The 17,192-nt window shown below is 60.0% G+C and overlaps 3 protein-coding genes across 15 annotated transcripts; 2 read left to right on the plus strand and 1 right to left on the minus strand.

Annotated features, from left to right (window-relative positions):
* The first annotated feature begins 1,994 nt into the window (after positions 1-1,994).
* NANOS3 (nanos C2HC-type zinc finger 3) lies at positions 1,995-5,173 on the plus strand. Its single transcript, XM_085046078.1, has 2 exons — positions 1,995-4,045; positions 4,668-5,173. The coding sequence occupies exon 1, from the start codon at positions 3,137-3,139 to the stop codon at positions 4,013-4,015; it is 879 nt and encodes a 292-aa protein (XP_084902204.1). The 5' UTR covers positions 1,995-3,136; the 3' UTR covers positions 4,016-4,045; positions 4,668-5,173.
* BRME1 (break repair meiotic recombinase recruitment factor 1) lies at positions 5,044-8,606 on the minus strand. Of its 6 annotated transcripts, XM_085046056.1 has the most exons (8): positions 8,528-8,591; positions 8,243-8,284; positions 7,997-8,131; positions 7,108-7,173; positions 5,880-7,025; positions 5,526-5,623; positions 5,354-5,428; positions 5,044-5,276 (listed from the first exon to the last, which is right to left on the minus strand). In XM_085046056.1, the coding sequence occupies exons 3-8, from the start codon at positions 8,114-8,116 to the stop codon at positions 5,171-5,173; spliced, it is 1,611 nt and encodes a 536-aa protein (XP_084902182.1). In that variant the 5' UTR covers positions 8,117-8,131; positions 8,243-8,284; positions 8,528-8,591; the 3' UTR covers positions 5,044-5,170. The 6 variants fall into 6 exon arrangements, with proteins under 6 accessions (XP_084902182.1, XP_084902186.1, XP_084902185.1 ...); XM_085046060.1 differs by lacking the exon at positions 7,108-7,173 and having other exon boundaries at positions 5,880-7,021; positions 8,559-8,606; XM_085046059.1 differs by lacking the exon at positions 7,108-7,173 and having other exon boundaries at positions 5,880-7,021.
* On the plus strand, positions 8,601-16,939 carry CC2D1A (coiled-coil and C2 domain containing 1A). Of its 8 annotated transcripts, none has more exons than XM_085046032.1 (29): positions 8,632-8,762; positions 9,011-9,085; positions 9,278-9,419; positions 9,507-9,613; positions 9,700-9,762; positions 9,840-9,971; positions 10,404-10,703; positions 10,793-10,847; positions 10,954-11,043; positions 11,129-11,259; positions 11,489-11,561; positions 11,645-11,790; positions 11,903-11,984; positions 12,089-12,261; positions 12,353-12,475; positions 12,820-12,878; positions 12,997-13,113; positions 13,375-13,448; positions 13,591-13,649; positions 13,761-13,812; positions 13,913-14,012; positions 14,484-14,574; positions 14,797-15,000; positions 15,099-15,148; positions 15,384-15,447; positions 15,529-15,655; positions 15,743-15,819; positions 16,362-16,409; positions 16,493-16,939. In XM_085046032.1, exons 2-29 carry the CDS (start codon positions 9,035-9,037, stop codon positions 16,511-16,513), a joined length of 2,811 nt encoding a protein of 936 aa, XP_084902158.1. In that variant the 5' UTR covers positions 8,632-8,762; positions 9,011-9,034; the 3' UTR covers positions 16,514-16,939. The 8 variants fall into 8 exon arrangements, with proteins under 8 accessions (XP_084902154.1, XP_084902158.1, XP_084902160.1 ...); XM_085046034.1 differs by having other exon boundaries at positions 14,866-15,000; XM_085046028.1 differs by lacking the exon at positions 15,384-15,447 and having other exon boundaries at positions 8,601-8,702.
* The last annotated feature ends 253 nt before the right edge of the window (positions 16,940-17,192 follow it).

Below are 17,192 nucleotides of genomic sequence, written 5' to 3' on the forward strand. Positions count from 1 at the left end.
CTGTGAGTCCCATGGTGGCCCTGCTGGGTTCCCGTGTGGCCGTGGTGGCTGTGTGGACTCCCTGTGGGCTCCCCGTGGCCCAGGGCTCAGCGATGCCCTTTCTAGGCAATGGCAGCAGCCGGGCCATCGCCCACGCGCCGCCGGCACATTCCTCCCGCCTGAGTCAGCCCGGCCGGGAGGAGCGGGAGCGGCAGCAGGGCCGGCACGGCCTGGGCACGGCACAACAGGGCACGGCATGGCACTGACACGGCTGAACGTGGCTCTGACACGGGTGGCACCAGCATGGAACAACAGGGCACAACTTGGCGCTGACACGGGTGTCATTGGCATGGCACAGACACAGACCAACATGGCACATATGTGTCACTGACATGGCACAGCCATGGCACCACACGTGTGTCCCGGGAGCCCTGGCACCGCAGTGACTGGGAGCACTGGGGGGGGCACTGGGCCGGGATTTCCCTTTCCTCTCCCACTGCGCTCCCTCCTGGCTCCTTCCTTCCTCAGCCTGGGCCACGCCTGGATGCCCCGGATCCACTGGGTCCCCTCAGATCATGGGGACACCCCAGACCCCCCCAGCATCCTTCTGTTCCCCTTCCAGGGGTCCCGAGGGCCTGCGGTGCCTTTGCTGGGGAGTGGGCGTGGGGGCTGTGGGTCAGTGGGTCCCTGCCCTGGGGCAGAGCTGTGGGTCAGTGGGTCCCGATGGGTCCCTGTCGTGGGTCTGTCCCCGCGTTGCCGCGCTACGCTGTTTTGGCGGGGCTGAGTCACGGCCGTGACTCACCGGCAGCCCCGGCACCGGCACCAACGGGCGGGGCCACCGGAGGCGGCCCTGCGGGGGCCGGGGGTAGACCAGAGGGGCGTCCCCGGGCGGTGTCCCCGTGGGGGAGGGCCCAGGGGTTGTCCCCAGGGGGGACGGTGCCCGGGCCCTCCCCAGGGCACGATGCGGAGGGGTGCTGGGCACCCACAGGCCCCCAGCACCCATAACCCACCCTGCACCCTCTGGTGCTCCTCTGGGCCCTCCCTGCATCCCCAGACCTGCCTTCACCCTGAAGCCCCCCCGAATCTTTATGTCCCCCTAGATGCCCCGGCTGCGGTCCTCGTGAGGGCCCCGGGGGATCCCGATGCCGTGGAGGGATTGGGGGGGGACGAGGACCCGGGGGCCCCCAGTGCCGCGGGAGGGGGGTACGGAGGGGGGGTGAGTCAGGACCCAGCCACGCGCCCGTGAGTCACCCTGGGGTGGGATCGGCGGGTCCGGACAAAGGCCCTTTCACAGGAATGGGCCCCCCGACACCCCCGCAGACTCCCCCCAAACCCTCAGGGCCCCTCCCGGCCTATGCTGGGTGCCTGTGGGGGCATCGCCCTATGCCCCTGCCCCTCCCCTCAGTCCCGGCGTCAAGCCCCGACTTGTAGCGGACGGTGAGTCACCGTAGCCGGGCGGGGCTGGGCCGGAGGTTGTGGCACCGCTGGGGGCACTGGGACCCCCGGGAGGGGCCATCGGGACTAATGGGACAGGGCAACGGGACCATCAGGATCCCCGGGACCGCCAGGATGGGGCAACGGGACCACCACGGCAGTGGCACCGTGGTGGCCCGGGAATGAAGCGGCGGAGCCCATGTGCCACCTTGAGCCATCTCACGTGCGACGAGTTACTCCACCAGGCCTCCCCTTCCCGTGCCTCAGTTTCCCCACTCATATCGTAGCAGATTGTGCCGTGCCACGAAGCCCTTGCGCTCCCCAACAGCCTCAGGGGGGCTGCCGCCCTGGTTTGGGTTCAGTGGAGGGAACACGGGGCTCCCCCTCTCCAGACCGTGCCGACACCCCTCGAGCCCCCGTCGCGGCTCGCAGGGGTTAACGGCGGCCGCGTCCCCTGTAAAGAGGCGCGGCGGGCATGAGTAGGGCGGGCTGTGGCCAATGGGGGCGGGCGGGGCGGGGCAGACAGCCAATGGGAGCCCTGCCGGGCGGGGATGAATGGGGGCGGGCGGGGCGAGGCGGGCGGCCAATCAGCACCGAGAGGGCGGTGCATGAGGCAAAGGGCGGAGCCGCCGGGCTCAGCTGACCCTTCCTTTCCCACCCCCCTGTCAGAGCAGGGGGACTCGGGGACACCGGGGGACACCTGGGGACAGCCCACCCCCACCGGAGTGGGTGGTCTCACAGTTTCCCCAGCCCCGGGCCGCCCCGGGACAAGAGCCGCTTTGGGGTCAAATCCAGGGGAATTGGGGTTCAGCCGGTCGATTACGGTCCCCCTGACCTACCCAATTTATTCCCTTTTGTCCCTTTCCCTCATTTCTCACTCCAGAAAGGGCTTTTCCTGCTCCATCGGGCTGCGGTAGCTCCTGGGACTGTGCTGGGATTCGGTTTGGTGTGAATTATCCTAGGATTCGGTGTCTCGTTAGGGAGGGGTCGTGACGGGATTCCTGAGAGATCGCTGGGGAGAGGGATTGCCAGGAGCAGGGTCGGATGCCGCCAGGAGACGGAGAACAGTTCTGGATCCCTGGTCCCGCTGGGTGATGAAGGATGAGGCAGGATCCCCACCGAATGGAGAGCAGGGATAGATCCTGGATCCTGCCAGTGGAGAGGGGATGAGACCGAATCCCAGATCCCAGTGGAGGATGGAGGACAGATCCCGGCTCCTGCAGGCAGGTGGAGGCTGGATTCTGGAGGATGGAGGACGGTGTTGGATCCCTTATCCCACCAGGGAATGGGGGATAGTGTCAGATTCCAGACCCTGCCAGTGGATCCCAGTGCTGTAGAGGCTGTTGGTGACTTAGGAGTAAAACTACCGATCTTCGAGTGTGTTCTGTGGCCCTCTGGAGCATCCCAAGGATGCTAGTGATCCTATTTTTGGGAAATTTTTGGAAGAAATTTCCCAAACCCCTGGATTTCACCCAGCAGGAGCAGCCAGGGGTTCCCTGCACGGTGGCAGTGCCCTTCAGGTGCAGAGCTTCTGAAGTACCCCACATCCCTGATCTTCCTCAAAACTACAGGCGCTCGGGGCTTCCGGGAATGCCCCAGGGCAGGGCGGGGAGATTTTTAGTCGCAGTGATTTAAACCAAATAGCGGTCATTTAGACAGGCGCGGCAAACCCTGCGCCTTTCCGTCCGGAAGGGGACGGCACAGAGACCCTCAGGGCCTGAGGATGCACAGCAGGCCCGGGAAACCTGGAGCACGTGGAGCTGCGTCCAGCCGCGAACCACGGGCACCGGGAGAAGCAGCAGCAGTGGAGGTTGGGAGTGATGTGGTGTCCACACCACCAAGAGCAATGGCAGAACTAGCCCCACGCCGCGCCAGGAGCACCGGGAACATCAGAAGCATCTGGAGCAAGAAGCCAAATCCAGCCATGCGCCGTGCTCGGAGCACCAGTGGCACAAAAAATGGCATCTGTGCCCACGCCACACCTGGAGAACTGCAACGCTGTGGCCTCCAGCCTTGTGCTGGAAGCACGAAAACCCCATGTTATCCCACCCCATGCTGCACCAGGAACATCCCGCTGCCATGCATGGAACCCATGGGCCAGTTTGACATGTGGCGGGACTACCTGGGGCTTGCAGACATGGTGGCTGCGCTCTTCCGTGACCGTGAAGACCTTGAGGACCCCTCAGTGCTGCCAGGCCCCCTGTCTCCGTGTGCCAAGACAGCTTCGTGTGCCAGGACACCTCCACGTGCCAAGACAGTTCCGCGTGCCAAGACAGCTCCTCGTGCCAGGATAGCTCCGCATGCGTGGCCAGCTCCATGTGCTAGGCCAGCTCTGCGTGGAGATGGGCTGCCTCCATGCTCCTTCTGCCAGCACAACGGCGAGGCCCCGAAAATGTACCAGAGTCACAGCCTGCGGGACGCCCAGGGCCGCCTGCAGTGCCCAGTGCTGCGCAACTACGTCTGTCCCCAGTGCGGAGCCACGCAGGACCAGGCTCACACGCGCCGCTACTGCCCCCGCACGCACCGTGGCTACACCTCCGTCTACACCCGCCCGGCGCGTCCCAGGAGTGCCGGCAGGAGGCAGTGGAACACCAGGATGTAGCTGAGGGATGGATCCCGTCTCACTGTGCAGGTGCCAGCAGGGGGTGATGTGCCGGTGATGCCACGGTGCATGTGGCACATCCAAGCCTGGGTTCATCCAGGGGTGGGATTCCCATGAGGAATCTCTTAATGGAATTGGCACTGATGGAGGGGAGTGGGGGCACACCAGGGAGTGGCCGAGGGGTGGAGGGTGCCACATCCCCATGCAGGTACACGTGGGTTTGTGGTGTCCTGGTGATGCCACAGTGGTTGTGTTGTATCCAGATTTAGCCAGAATTGCTGAATCTGGGTTTAGCCAGATTCCCATGAGAAATATTGTCAGGGAATCAGAGCTAACAAAGGGAGGGCACCAGGAAACAGGGGATAGGTGACACTGGGAAGTAGCTGAGGGATGGAAGATCCCACGTCCCCATGCAGGTACTGGAGGGGGCAGCCAGGAACAGGATTCCCATGAGGGAATATCATCTAGGAATGAGAGCTAATGGAGGGAAGGGGCACTGGGAAACAGGTGACATAAGGAAGGAGATGTGCTTGGAGCCTGGATTTATCCCGAATTGGATTCCTGCAAGGAATCCCATCAAGGATTTGGCACTAATTGTGGGGTGGGTGCTGGTGCTTCCCGATGCTCTCGCCTCACCTGGCTTCTCTTCCAGGGACTCCTCGGAGGGTGAGACCACTGCTCCGCGCTTCCCACTGGGACCAGTCTTCCCAGTGTGTGCGACTTTGTGCCGCCTCCCGACGCTGTGGGACCCTGGAAGAATCACTCTGGCAGGATTCAGGTGCTGCCAGCAGGGCCAGTTCTGTGTTTTGTGTTGGGTTTGCGTTCTGCATTCTGAGGTCTGCATTCTGAGTTCTGAGTTCTGGTTAATCCCAGTCTGGGAATGGCCTGGTGCTCCAGGTGCCAGAGCTGTTACTGGATGTTCTGGGTTGGATTGTTGAGTTTTGGTTAATCCCAGGCCAGGAAGACACTGGGAGGGGGCCAGTGCTCCAGGTGTTGGAGCACTGGAGCTGTTACCAAGCATTTTGGGTAGATTTGGTGGGATTTGCTCACCCATGACAGTAAGAAGAGCCTGACACTCAGTGCTGGAGCCTTCCTCCAGTTGCAGGGTGGTTTATTCCTGTAGTTGTCATCAATAAATGGTTATTCCTGTTGTCCCTACACCTCTTTCCAGCGGCTCCCACTGGACACTGGCCTTCGGCCACGCCGTCCCTTCGGCCTCCGGAGCACCTCCAGCCCCCGGTGGGCACCCATGGCCAGGCGGCTGTGGGGGGATACTGGAGTCACCAAGGGTGCTGGGACCTCTGATCCCAGGGAAATACACACAGATTTGGGACTTACTTGAGGTCCGAGAGTTCCCGGATCAGCCCACAGATGACATCACTCGCGTCTGCCAGCTCTGTGGCCCTGGAACTGCTGGGAGAAGGAAAATCAGGACTCTCCTGCTCCCCAAATCAGGAATTTTAGTCAAAATCAGGATTTTATTCTTGCAGGAGGGTCTGGATCCACCCACCTTTCCCATAGCTGTATCGGGTTGTTCCCCATGGCTGTTCCGGTGTGGATCTGGCCAGTGGTGTCCCATGGCTGCTGCCCAGCAGCATCTGGGAATGGCTGCAGGGAAAGAAAGGAGCCGAAGCTGGAGCCCAAGGGGATGGGGAAGATCCCAGCTGAGGTGGGAAGGGGTCTCTGAGTCCCAGTTTAGGATGGGGAGGAGTCCCTGAATCCAAGTTTGGGTGGGGAGGGATCCCAGTTTGGGGAATGGGAGGGGTCCCTGGCTCACAGTTTGGGTGGGAGGGGTCCCTGGATCCCAGCCTGGGGGGGTGTCCCTGGGTCTCGGTTTGGGTGGGGAGGGTCATCCCTGTTGTACCTGTTCTGTTGGGAGCTCTGGGCTGGTCCCTTCCCAGTGGTCCTGGGCCTCGGTGCTGGTGGCTGCTGGATCAAGTCCTGGTGTTGCCGTACTGGAATTCCCACCCTCAACATTTCCACTCTTGAAATTCCTGCTCTCTGTGTCCCCTCCACCATTCTGAGGATCTCTGGGACAATCCGGGGACACTGTGTCCATGCTGAGAGCAATCCCACTACCACATCCCTCTTCCAGAACAACTTCTTTCCCCCCTCCTGCTGCATCTGGCACCTCTGAACTCTCTGCAGGGGCCACATCCATCACCATGTCCTCAGGGCTGGATGCGTGTGCTCCAGAATTCCCTTGTTTTGGTGATTCCAGCTGTTTCTCTCCTGCCCCATCCCAAATTCCCTGTTTCAGAGGCTCTGGCTGCTTCTCTCTTGCCCCATCTGCCTCTGAAATTCCTGGTTTCACTGACTCTGCATGCTCCTCTCCTGCTCTATCCAGAATTCTGTGTGTAGGTGTTTCCAGCTGCTCCTCTGCTGCCCTATCCACCTCTGAAATTCCCAGTTTTGGTGAGTCCAGCTGATCCACTCCTGTTCCATCCAAAATTCCCAGTTTCAGCAACTCTAACTGCTCTTCTCCTGCTGCATCTGCCTCTGGATTTCTCAGTTGGGGTGACTCCAGCTGCTCCTCTCCTGCTCCATCCCCCTCCAAAATTCCAATCTGGGACAATTCCAGATTATTCTCTCCCATTCCATCCAAAATTCCCTGTTTTAGTGACTCTGGCTGCTCCTCTCCTGCCCCATCCAAAATTCCATGTTTTGGTGTTTCCAGCTGCTCCTCTCCAGCCCCCGAGATTCCCATCTGGGATGACGCCAGATGATTCTGTCCCATTCCATCCAAAATTCCATGTTTCACTGACTCTGGGGGCTTCTCTCCTGCCCCATCCACCTCCAAAATTCCTGGGTTTGGTGATTCTGAACAATTCTCTCCTGCAGCATCCAAAATTCCTGGTTTTGGTGACTCCAGCTTGGACTCTCCTGTCCCATCGGCTTCCAAAATTCCCAGCTGGGGCAATTCCAGAGGATTCTCTCCAATCTCATCCAAAATTCCCTGTTTTGGTGATCCCAGTGCTCCACTACCTCTGATTCCCTCGTCTCTTTCTTCCTGAAAAAACACATTAGAACCCCCAGCTTGGGGATTTTTTCCCTCTGCTGGGTGTGAACACCATGCCAAAGGTTTTCTGTACCTGTGGGGATCCAGCTCCATGCTCTCCCACATGGATTCCCTCTGGATCTGCCTTGCCAATGGTGTTCTTGCTGTTGGATCCAGCAAATCCCATTGGATTGGATCTGGATGGATCCAGCCCAGGTCACACCCCCCAGTCCCCTCCCATTACTTGTGTAAGGGTCGATCAAAGAATCGAGTTCTGTCTCAGCATTTCTCACCAGAAACTACAGGTGCAGGAATTACGCAGAGAATGCTTTGTGCCTACCCAAAGCTGATACAGAGCAAATGCTTTGTACCTGCCTAAGGTGGTACAGAACAAATGCTTTGCACCTGCCTGAGTTGGTACAGAACAAAGGCCTTGTGCTGCCAAAGCTGGGACATGATGAAGGCTTTACACCTGTCGCCCTGACACCCATTGTGAAAAACCTGCCGACCATGCCTCGGACACTCCTCCCTTGACCCTGCCAAGTGAAGTTTGGCAAATCTCCACAAGAATTAAGGGGGAACAAAGGTGGATCGCAAGGGGGGACCAGGTGTATGGACTAGCATAAAAGACAACTCTGGAGTGACTGAACTCCGAAGATCTTCCCCACCGAAATACCACATCGATCTTTGCAGAGGCAAAGGAGCACCTACTGATCAGGATCCCGGAGATGATGTGTACGTCTGTGGACCCGTGGTGGTAGCTATAGTCCCCTTTCCTTCCCTTTTCTCCCCATGTTTTCCCAATTTTCTCTCTCTCTCTTTCTATTGCAGGCCACTTTACGGGCTAAATTAATAAAGTTCCTCTTTGGATTGAAATTTAACTCCCTTGACTTGTTGGATTTTGTGCTTTCTTTTCTTTTTGCACTCTGAGATCGTAGCTGGTACGAACCATCATGCACCTGCTTATGAGTGGATTGTGACACCTGCCTTGGAGTCCATCTGTGCAGGATCTCTGTCAGGATCGTTGCTCCATGAGGGAACAGGCATGGATGAGTTGGCAGCTCCTGGTGCTTCCTGAAGGATCCGCTTGGCTTTGGGAGCATGGAATTTCCTGTCACCTGGTGTTGGGGATAAAGGGAGTCCCAGTTTGGATGTGGGGGGGGGTCCCAGTTGGGTAGGGAAGGGTAATTTTGGAGCCAAACTGGAACATTTGGGCATTTCCCAGTTACCTGAGAGTGGGTGGGTCCTGCGCTTCCCCATCCTGGTGCTGCCTGGGGGAGACATGGAGTAGCTCCAAATTACCCCAGCCCCCCATTACTCCCACCCCTCTCACACCTCCCAGTTTCCCCTCAGGCCCCAGCAGCCCTCTACCCCCTCAGCCCAATCAATACCCCCCAGCCGCCCCAGAGCCACAAGCGCAACAGGAAGCCCCAAAGCCTCGAGGCTTAAGGTGAAAATCGTACAGCTTCCGCCAATTTGCCCCATTTTCCTTCGATTTCCACCCAATTTCCCACCTCAGGGCGCCCTCCCCCCCGTCCCCCTCACGCTTTTCCCGCCTTTTCCCCGCCAGCGGGGCACGCCGGGAGTTGTAGTTCTCTCCCCGCGCAGCGAAAGATTTTTGCGACAGCGGCTTTTGCGACGGCGGCGGCGTAAAGCGCGGGGTGTTGACAGCGGCCGGCGGAGCAGGAAGTGAGTGAGGATCAGCCGGGATCAGCAGGAATCACCGGGATCGCTCACCGGGATCGGGGGGTGAGGGGCGGCGGAGCGCCGGCACAGAGTTGGAATGAACGGCGCCTTGTGGGGGAAAGGCGGGGACGGTGCCTCCTGGGGCGCGACGGCGGGTGGGGCGGCCGGGCCTTGTGAAGAGCAGCGGGGCGCCGGGATCTTTTGGGGCCCTCTGAGGGAAGTTGGGGCATTTAAGGGGGCTCTGAGGGAAAGCTTGGGGAGGGCGGGCGGAGGCTCAGCTCAGGGCCGGGGTCCCCCGTGTTCTATCCCAGGTTGGCCCGACAGGACACGGAGCCATGAGCCGAGCGCGGAGGGTGCCGGGCCGGGGGGCCGCCATGGCCAGGCAGGTGCGTGTGACCCCCATGACCCGCTGCTCTGGATCCCAGGGGGTCCTATCCTTCCCTCCATGGGCTCCTGGAAATCCCCCCCCCACTCCACCACTTTTGGGAGGAGTCCCTGGTCTGGATCTGGGGGGGAATCCCCTCCTCCGGATCTCGGGATCCCCTTGCTCCCCCCTCAGCACTGCCGTCCCCCTTCAGATGGGGCTGCTGGCAGATCAGGGCGCGGGGGGGAGCCCGGGGGATCCCGGCGGTGACGGGGACTCAGCGCTGGAGGCTGAGCTGCTGCAGCTGCTGGGACACCGGGAGGCGCTGTCGGAGGGGGAACCGCCCCCCCAGCAAGGTAAATCTCCCTCCACTTGTCTGGACCCGCCCGGAACTGGGATCAACTTCCCCCCAAACGGGTTTGGGACCCCCTCTTTACCCCCAGCTCTGGCAGCAGTCGAGGCCCTGGCCCAGCTCTGCCTCCGGGACCCCCCGGAGGAGGAAGAGGAGGAGGAGGGGGAGGAAGATCTGGAGAATGAGGAGGAGCTGCTGGTGAGGGGGGGTCGGGGGGTGGTTCCGAGCCTGGAAAAGGGGATCACTGCCCCAAGCCATGGCTGATTCCTAGGATCCCTGAGCAGGCAGAGCTGCAGGAGGTGCTGGAAGAGGGCTCTGGGAGTGCAGTCGCTGCAAAGACCTCACAGGTATGGCCTGGGTGATCCCAGCCCCGATCCCAGGTGTGATCCAGCAGGGGAATCCCAGTGATCCCGTGTTCCCACAGGAGCCCACAGACTCGAGGGCACTGCTGGCAGAGCTGTCGGAGCGTGCGGAGCTGTACCGGGCGGCCCTTGGGAATGCCGCAGAAGAAAACGGGAATGGAGCCCGGCTCCGACGCCTCCAGCGTGGCCTTAAGGTGAGTCTGAAACCCTGAAGTTGGGGCTTTGGCCACTCTGGCCAGACTTGATCCCTCCACCCTTATAACCTGTGGAATAACTTTGGATTCATGCCATTTTTCCGAGTATTGAGAAGTTTTTCCCAATTCTGAACCTTGTTTTATCCAGTTTTTCTGAATCCAAGCAGTTTTATCATGGTTTTCCCAGTTTTGAGCCCAGTTTTCTTTCACTTTTCACAGTTCTGACCAGTTTCATTCCAATGAAATTCCATTTCATTCAATTAATGTATTTCGTTCTATTCCATCCGTTCTATTTAATTCAATTCTGAACCCTGTTCTATCCCATTTTCTGATTGCAGATCCTTGTTTTATCTCATTCTTACCAGCTCTGTCCCCATTTCTCCCCATTCCTCCAGATTTTCACCATTTCCCCCCATTCCCCTTTGCCCCCAGACCCTGGAGCAGATGTTGGAATCTGTCCAGAGCGGGAAGAGGATCAATGAAGCTGAGATTCCACCTCCAGTGGCACTGGGAAAGGGTGCAGGGTGCTCTGCACCGCCGCCCCCTGTGAGCCCTGAGCCCCAAATGCAGCCCCCTGCCCCTCCACAGCCCCCCACAGCCCCGGATCCCTGCCTGGATCCCGGCTCAGCGCCGGCGCTCCGGGTGCGGCTCCAGGAGCTGCAGCAGGAAGCACTGGCAGCCAAACGCCGTGGGGACACGGCCACAGCCCTCAGGCACTACCGGGCAGCCAAGGTACGCCTGGGATTCCCAGATCCTTCTGTTTCTTCTGTTTCTGGGCCCCACTGACATGTCAGAATTCTCATTTTCCCGTGGTTTTCCAGAGCCTGGAGGCACAGCTGGAGGTGCTGGGCCAAAGCCGTGTTCCCCCAGCCCCCGGTGAGACCCCAATCCTGATAGAAAGAATTTGAGCCCCCAATTTTGGGGATAAACCCCTAAGGGGTCCTACTTGTTCTGGTGGGATTTGGCTCCTCCCTTCCTGCAGATCCACAGCCAGAGGAGCCAAAGGCTGCACCCGTCATGGGTTCGCCAACAAGGGATCCACTGGACACCAGCCCAGCCCCTCCCTCCACAGGTCAGCCCTGGTAACTCCCTGGGAAGGGGGAATGGTGAGGAAAAGGGGAATTTTTTTTTCATTTTCCTTTTTTTTCCTGCCCCAGATCCCCCCCGGGCACCACGGGACGTGCGGGAGGCACTGGAGCAGCGCATGGAGCGGTACCGGGCAGCCGCAGCCCAGGCCAAGGACAGCGGGGATGGGAGGAAGGCGCGGATGCACGAGAGGATTGTCAAGGTGGGAGATCCCAATCCCAGAACAGCGATCCCAGTCCTGCCATAGGTGTGGGTACTCCTGATCCTGGAACAGTCATCCAGGTGCCACCATGGTGATCCTGGTCCCAGTCTCCCCACAATGATACCACTCCCTCTGTGGGTGCTCCCAATTCCTCTGTGGTGTTCCCAGTCTGGCCCCAGTGTTCCCAGTCCCCATTTGGGTGCCCCCTGACCCCCCTGTCCCTCCCCAGCAATACCAGGCTGCCATCCGTGCTCACAGTGCCGGGAAAGCTGTGGATCTCTCGGAGCTGCCGGTTCCCCCGGGTACGTTCCTGCTTCCTTACCCACGGTGGGGTACAATGGGGCTGAGAACTCCCCATTCCCACTGGGATTTCCCCCTTTTCCAGGCTTCCCCCCCATCCAGGGCACAGAGACTGTGTCAGAGCCGAGCATTTCTGGGATGCTGGAGGCGGCCTTGAAGCTGACAAAACCAGAGGAGGAGGAAGAGGAGGAGGAAGAGGAAGAGAATAAGGGGGGCACCAAGGGGGCCAAGGTGAGTTTTTGGGTGTCTGGGGAATTTGGGGTGGCGATGGGGCGGCAGGACCCCAAGTGGGACATTCCCAGTGCTCCCTACCAACACCATCATCCCATTGCTTCTGGTCCAGCCCAGCGCTCCCCCTGGGCCCCCTACCAAACAGCCGCCGCCCTTGCGGAATTCCCAACCGGCTCCCAAACCCGCTGGAAAAGGTACAGGAGGGACTGGGGGTGGGCTGGGTGGGGGCACCCTGACCCCTGTGCGCACTGGGGGGAGCAGCCTGACCCCTGTGTGGGATGTGCCCCCCCACTCCCAGCCCAGCAGCAGCTGGAGTTCTTGGAGCTGCGGCGGAGGCAGCTGGCGCAGGCCGCGCTTCGGGCCAAGCGCCGCAATGACCTGGAGGGGGCCAAGCTGCTGCTGCGCCGGGCCAAAGGCATCGAGGGGCTCATCGGGGCCGCCCGGGGGGGCCTCCCCGTGGACATTGCCCAGGTGAGGGGGCCTTCTGTGTGTCCGGTCATGGATCCCATCCCAGATCCTGTCCTGGATCCTGTCCCATCCTTCCATCCGCCCTCTGCCACAGGTTCCGGAGGTGCCACTGGATGGGTCTGAGTTTGAGCTGGGGCCAGGCCAGGGGGTCCTGATGCCCCCCGAGGCCACCAAGACCTTCCTGCAGCTGGCGGGGGCCCTGCGGAGGCAGCACCAGGTGGGGGTCAAATGCCAAAAAATGGGGGAACCACCAAAAAAAGGTGGGATAACCCCAAAAACCAGGGGAGTATCCCCAAGAACTGAGAGGACTGGAGGAGCACCCCAAAGAGGGAGCTCCAGGATATCAGATGGATGTGGAAAACTTCTTTCTCGTATTCCTCCTTTTCCTCTTCCTGTCCCTCTTTCTTTTTCCCTTTTTACTTTTCCTTCCTTTTTCTTTCTTTTCTTCCTTCGCTTTTTCCTTTTTCTCCTTATTTCTCTTCGTCTTTTTCTTTTTTTCATCCTTCCTCATTCTTCCCCTTTTTTCTCCTCCTCTTCCTGCTGTTTCCGCTGTTCCCCCAGATGTGTCTCACCTATTCCCGACAATTTGCTCACCTGGGGAACATCTCAGAGACCACCAGGTGAGGTCAGGGGGGAAATAGGATCTTCCTCCTCCTCTGAGGAAGAAGAGGCTGATCCGGGGGTGGGAATCTCAGTGCTGGGGCAGGGGGGGTCACCTATCCAGGTGTGTCCTCCCAGGTGTGAGGCACTGGCCGAGGAATGCCGGCAGCACATGGAGACCCTGCGGAGGGAGCACAACCGGGGGGCACCCCCTCCAAAGCCCCGCTATGAGCAGAGAACCTTCAGTGTCATCAAGTGAGGGGGGCAGCACCTGGCGGGTGGGGAGCACCTGGAAGGGAAAAAGTGGAGGGGGGGGCACCTGGAGCAGCAAAGATGCATGGGAACATCTGGGAGGGGACCTGGGGAGGAAAGGTGTGGGACATATCAGGGGCTGGGACACGTGGTGGGGGTAAGGTGGGGGCCACACCTGGGGAGGCACATCTGGAGGGGGGGCACACCTGGGCAGGGTTTTCATCTGGGGAGTCTGACAGGTTGCCCCCCCACCCTCCCCTGCAGGATGTTCCCGGAGCTGAGCAGCAGCGACCTGGAGCTGGGAATAGAGAGAGGGATCGGACTCCCAGTGCCCCCAGGTGAGGGACTGGGGAAACTGGAAATGGGGGATAGGGAACTGGGAATGGAGAATTGGGAACAAGGAGCTGGGAACTGGGAACAGAGGCCAGGGCAGGTGTGGCTGCTGGGCCCTAGCACACCTGGTGCCCCATGTCCCCCCAGGTGTGGCCCCTGGTGACCTGGACACCTTTGTGCGCTTCGAGTTCCCCCACCCCAGTGCGGTGAGTAGAGGCCAAGTGACACCCCCAGTGACCCCTCCTGTGTCCCTCCCCACCATGTCCCCAGTGCCTGCTCGGGTTCCCTGGGGCAGCCCCATATTCTCCCCCCTGCAGGAGGAGGCACAGCGAGACAAGACCAATGTCATCAAAAGCACGGATTGTCCTGGTAAATCCTGGGAATTGGAGGGGTGGGGGGTGGTGTCACCAGGGCGGGATGGGGGTGTCATTGACTCATTGACTCATTGACTCTCTTCCCCCCCCTCCAGAATTCCGGGCGCGGTTCCGGCTGCGGCTGCTCCGGGGGCACCGGGGGCTGCGGAGACTCCTGAGCTCCCGTGGCATCAAGTTCGAGGTGACCCAGAAAGGGTACGGGGGAAATCTGGGGAGAGGGAGGAGGGAATAACATGGGAAACCTCCCAGAAAACCCCATAGGAAATGTGGGAAATGTAGGACATAACTGGGGAAATGACATGGAAAATGTGGAAGTTACAGAGAATAGGAAAAGTACAGGAAGTGTGGGAAGTACAGAAAATGGAAAATAGCATAGGAAATGAGGAAAATACAATGGGAAATGCAGAAAATACGGAAAATAACACAGAAAACATACAAAATAATGTGTGAGAGAGAAAATACAGAGAAGAGCATAGAAAATATGCAAAATGAGCTGGAAAATCCATGTGTATTCAGGTAAAGAGGTGCCAGAGGGGGCAGAAGGTGACTCAAGTGCTGCAATTCCTGATTTCTTTGTGATGTTCAAAGGGCAGAGATTCATTAACTCCCCTGCTGTTTGGATCCTGTCTGGATCCAGGTGATCTGACCCCTCGGCCTGATCCACAGGGGGCTGTTCCGGCCAGAGCGGGCACTGGGCTCAGCACAGCTGCGGCTCGAGGGGCTGGAAGGGGCCTGTGAGCTCCGGGAGCAGCTGGAGGTGAGGCCAGGCCCTTCCTGCTTCCCTGGCATTCCCAATCCCGATGCTTCCTGGTGGTCCCAGATGTGCCTCTTTCCCGATCCTGATGCTTCCTGGTGTCTCGCTCCCAGCACTTCCCAGCATTCCCATGGTAGCTCATTCGTGCTCCCAGCTCTTCCCAGTGTTCCCTACCACCACAGGACATTCCCAACCCCAGCATTTCCACCATTCCTCATCGCCCAGGCTCATTCCTTCTCCCCGCATTCCCAACCATGTGCAATTCCCGCTCCTGCCATTCCCGATGTTCCACAGCTGCTGGACGGGCGCCGCCGCACGGGCGGGAGGCTGGAGGTGTGGGTGCGGATCCGGGAGCCCCTGGGAGCGCAGCGGCAGCTGGAGCCACGCTCCGAGCGCTGGCTGGTGCTGGAGCCGAGAGCCGAGGCCACGGTGAGTGCCGAGAACCTGCTGGAATCCCATGGGCTTGGCCCTGGGATTGGCCCAGAGGGGGAATTAGCCTGGGATAACCAAGAGCTCCTCCTGCTCAGGTCACCGTTTCCAAACCGGCCGTGGCAGCACCGAAGGACAGGAACAACAGGTGAGGGAGGGGGAATTCTTGGAATGCTGGTAACACAGGGAATTCCAGGGGGAAATCATCATTACTGGGTGAGAATTTGGGGTGGGAATGTGGGTGGGAATTGGGGGTGGCAAGGTCTGGGACCCCCCAGGGCTCCCTGGGACTCCCATTCCCCTCCCCCAATATCCCAGGGCCACACTGGGTTTTTCAGGCCCTTCTTACCATTTTCTCCCCCTCCCCCAATCCCCCTTCTCAGATCCCTCCCGACATTCCCAAGCCTCAACCTGCTGCTGTTTGACCAGGAGAGGCTGGAGCGGAAGGTAGGGGGGGTGAACTTTGGGGGGCAGGGACCCCTGGGGACGCCCTGATCCCTCATTTGTTGCCCCACTCCCTCCTCCCAGATGGTGCCATTCAGCCGTGCAGGGCGCCCGGTGCCCCCTGAGCTGCGGCAGCAGCACCAGGATCTTCTCCGGCGCATCCAGGCGCTGCGGATGCGGCTGCAGGGAGGGGACCCACACTTCTGCACAGGTGAGGGGTTTGGGTTGCCCTGCAGCCCAAAATCCTTGTTTATTCTGTTTTTTTCCGGTGTATCCCAGTGGTTTTTCCTGGTTCCAGAGTATATGGAGGACCTGCAGCGGCACCTGCGGCTCTACACAGCAGCTGCGCGGCGCCTTGGCACCCAGGGAGAGCGGGTGAGCCCTGAAACCTGGACCCCCCAACCAGGGGGATGCCCCCAGAACCCTCCTTGACACCCCTAAATCCTGGTATCCCCTCCCAGAAATCCTGGACTCTCTCCAAACCTTGGGACCTCCCAATTTGTGGTGCCCCCTAAATTCCTGCTCTACCCCCCAAGACCTGGTGTCCCCCCAACACTGATGTCCCCCAGATTCCTGGTAACCTCCAAATTCCTGGTGTCCCTCCAAACTCTCCTCAGCCCCCCAAATCCTGGTGCCCCCTCTTAAAATGCTGGGCTCCCCCAAACCTTGAAGACTCCCAAGTCTGGTGACCCTGCCCCAATTCTTGGTGCCCTCACAAACCATGTCCATCTCCCCCCCCTTCCCCCCCCAACATTCCTGTTGCCCCCCCACCCTGGTGATCCCCAAATTCCTGATGTGACCATCAAACTCCTGGCACTCCCCCAATCCTGATGCCACCCTAATTCCTGATGCCCACCAACCCTGATGCCCTGCTGTGGGTGCTGTTTTGGGCCCCTTCATGATTCCTTCTGCTGCAGGAGGCAGCCAAGGAGGCTCTGTACAAGCGGAACCTGGTGGAGAGTGAGGTGAGGACCCCGGGGTGGGGGAATTTGAGGATCCCCCAGCCCCGCTGTCCTTCCCCAGCCCACATCCCTTTCTTCTCTTCCAGCTCCAAAAGCTCCGTGGATGAACCCCTCCCACCTTGCTCCCCGCTTCTGGAGCTGGGACCACGTGGAATTTTAGGGGGTACAGAGGACCCCCTCCCCCTGCTTTGGGAGGGCTCTGGGAACACCTCCATTGCTTCCCCCACCCCCCAGCTGTGACAATCACAGGGATCAGAGCTGCTACATTTTCCCCCCAACCTCCCTGGGGTGACACTGACCCCCGTCAATTATAGGGTGACACTGACCCCCCTCCAATGACAGGGTGATTCCAACCCACCCCAATCACAGGGTGACACTGACCTCTCCCCCCCGGGGTCCCCATGGCCCCCCAAGCACTTTTCCCCCACCCCCCGTGTCCCCCCCACCAAAGCGAATCCCCCCCAAGTGCCTGTGGGGGAGGGGCTGTTCCGGGCGCTCTCACAAATTATAAAGTTTTCAAGAGGAAAAACAGATTTTCGTGACTCCCGATGCGCACCTTCCTCGCCGTGTCACCGAACTGTCAATCACAGCAACGCTCCCGCCCGCTCCCCTGGGACTGCCCCCGCCGCTGCCTCGTCTCCATGGCAACCCCGCCAGAACGGACGGGCGCGGGCACGAGCCAATCACATTGGGGCTGCCGCATTCCTATTGGTCTTGTCGCCGCATCGAGGCGGGGCGCGCTGTGGATTGACCGATGAGCCAGCCAACGAGCTGCGCGGACGGTGC

Source organism: Lichenostomus cassidix, unplaced genomic scaffold, assembly GCF_008360975.1.
Source record: "Lichenostomus cassidix isolate B80296 unplaced genomic scaffold, HeHo_3.0 HiC_scaffold_39, whole genome shotgun sequence".
Lineage (NCBI taxonomy): Eukaryota > Metazoa > Chordata > Aves > Passeriformes > Meliphagidae > Lichenostomus > Lichenostomus cassidix.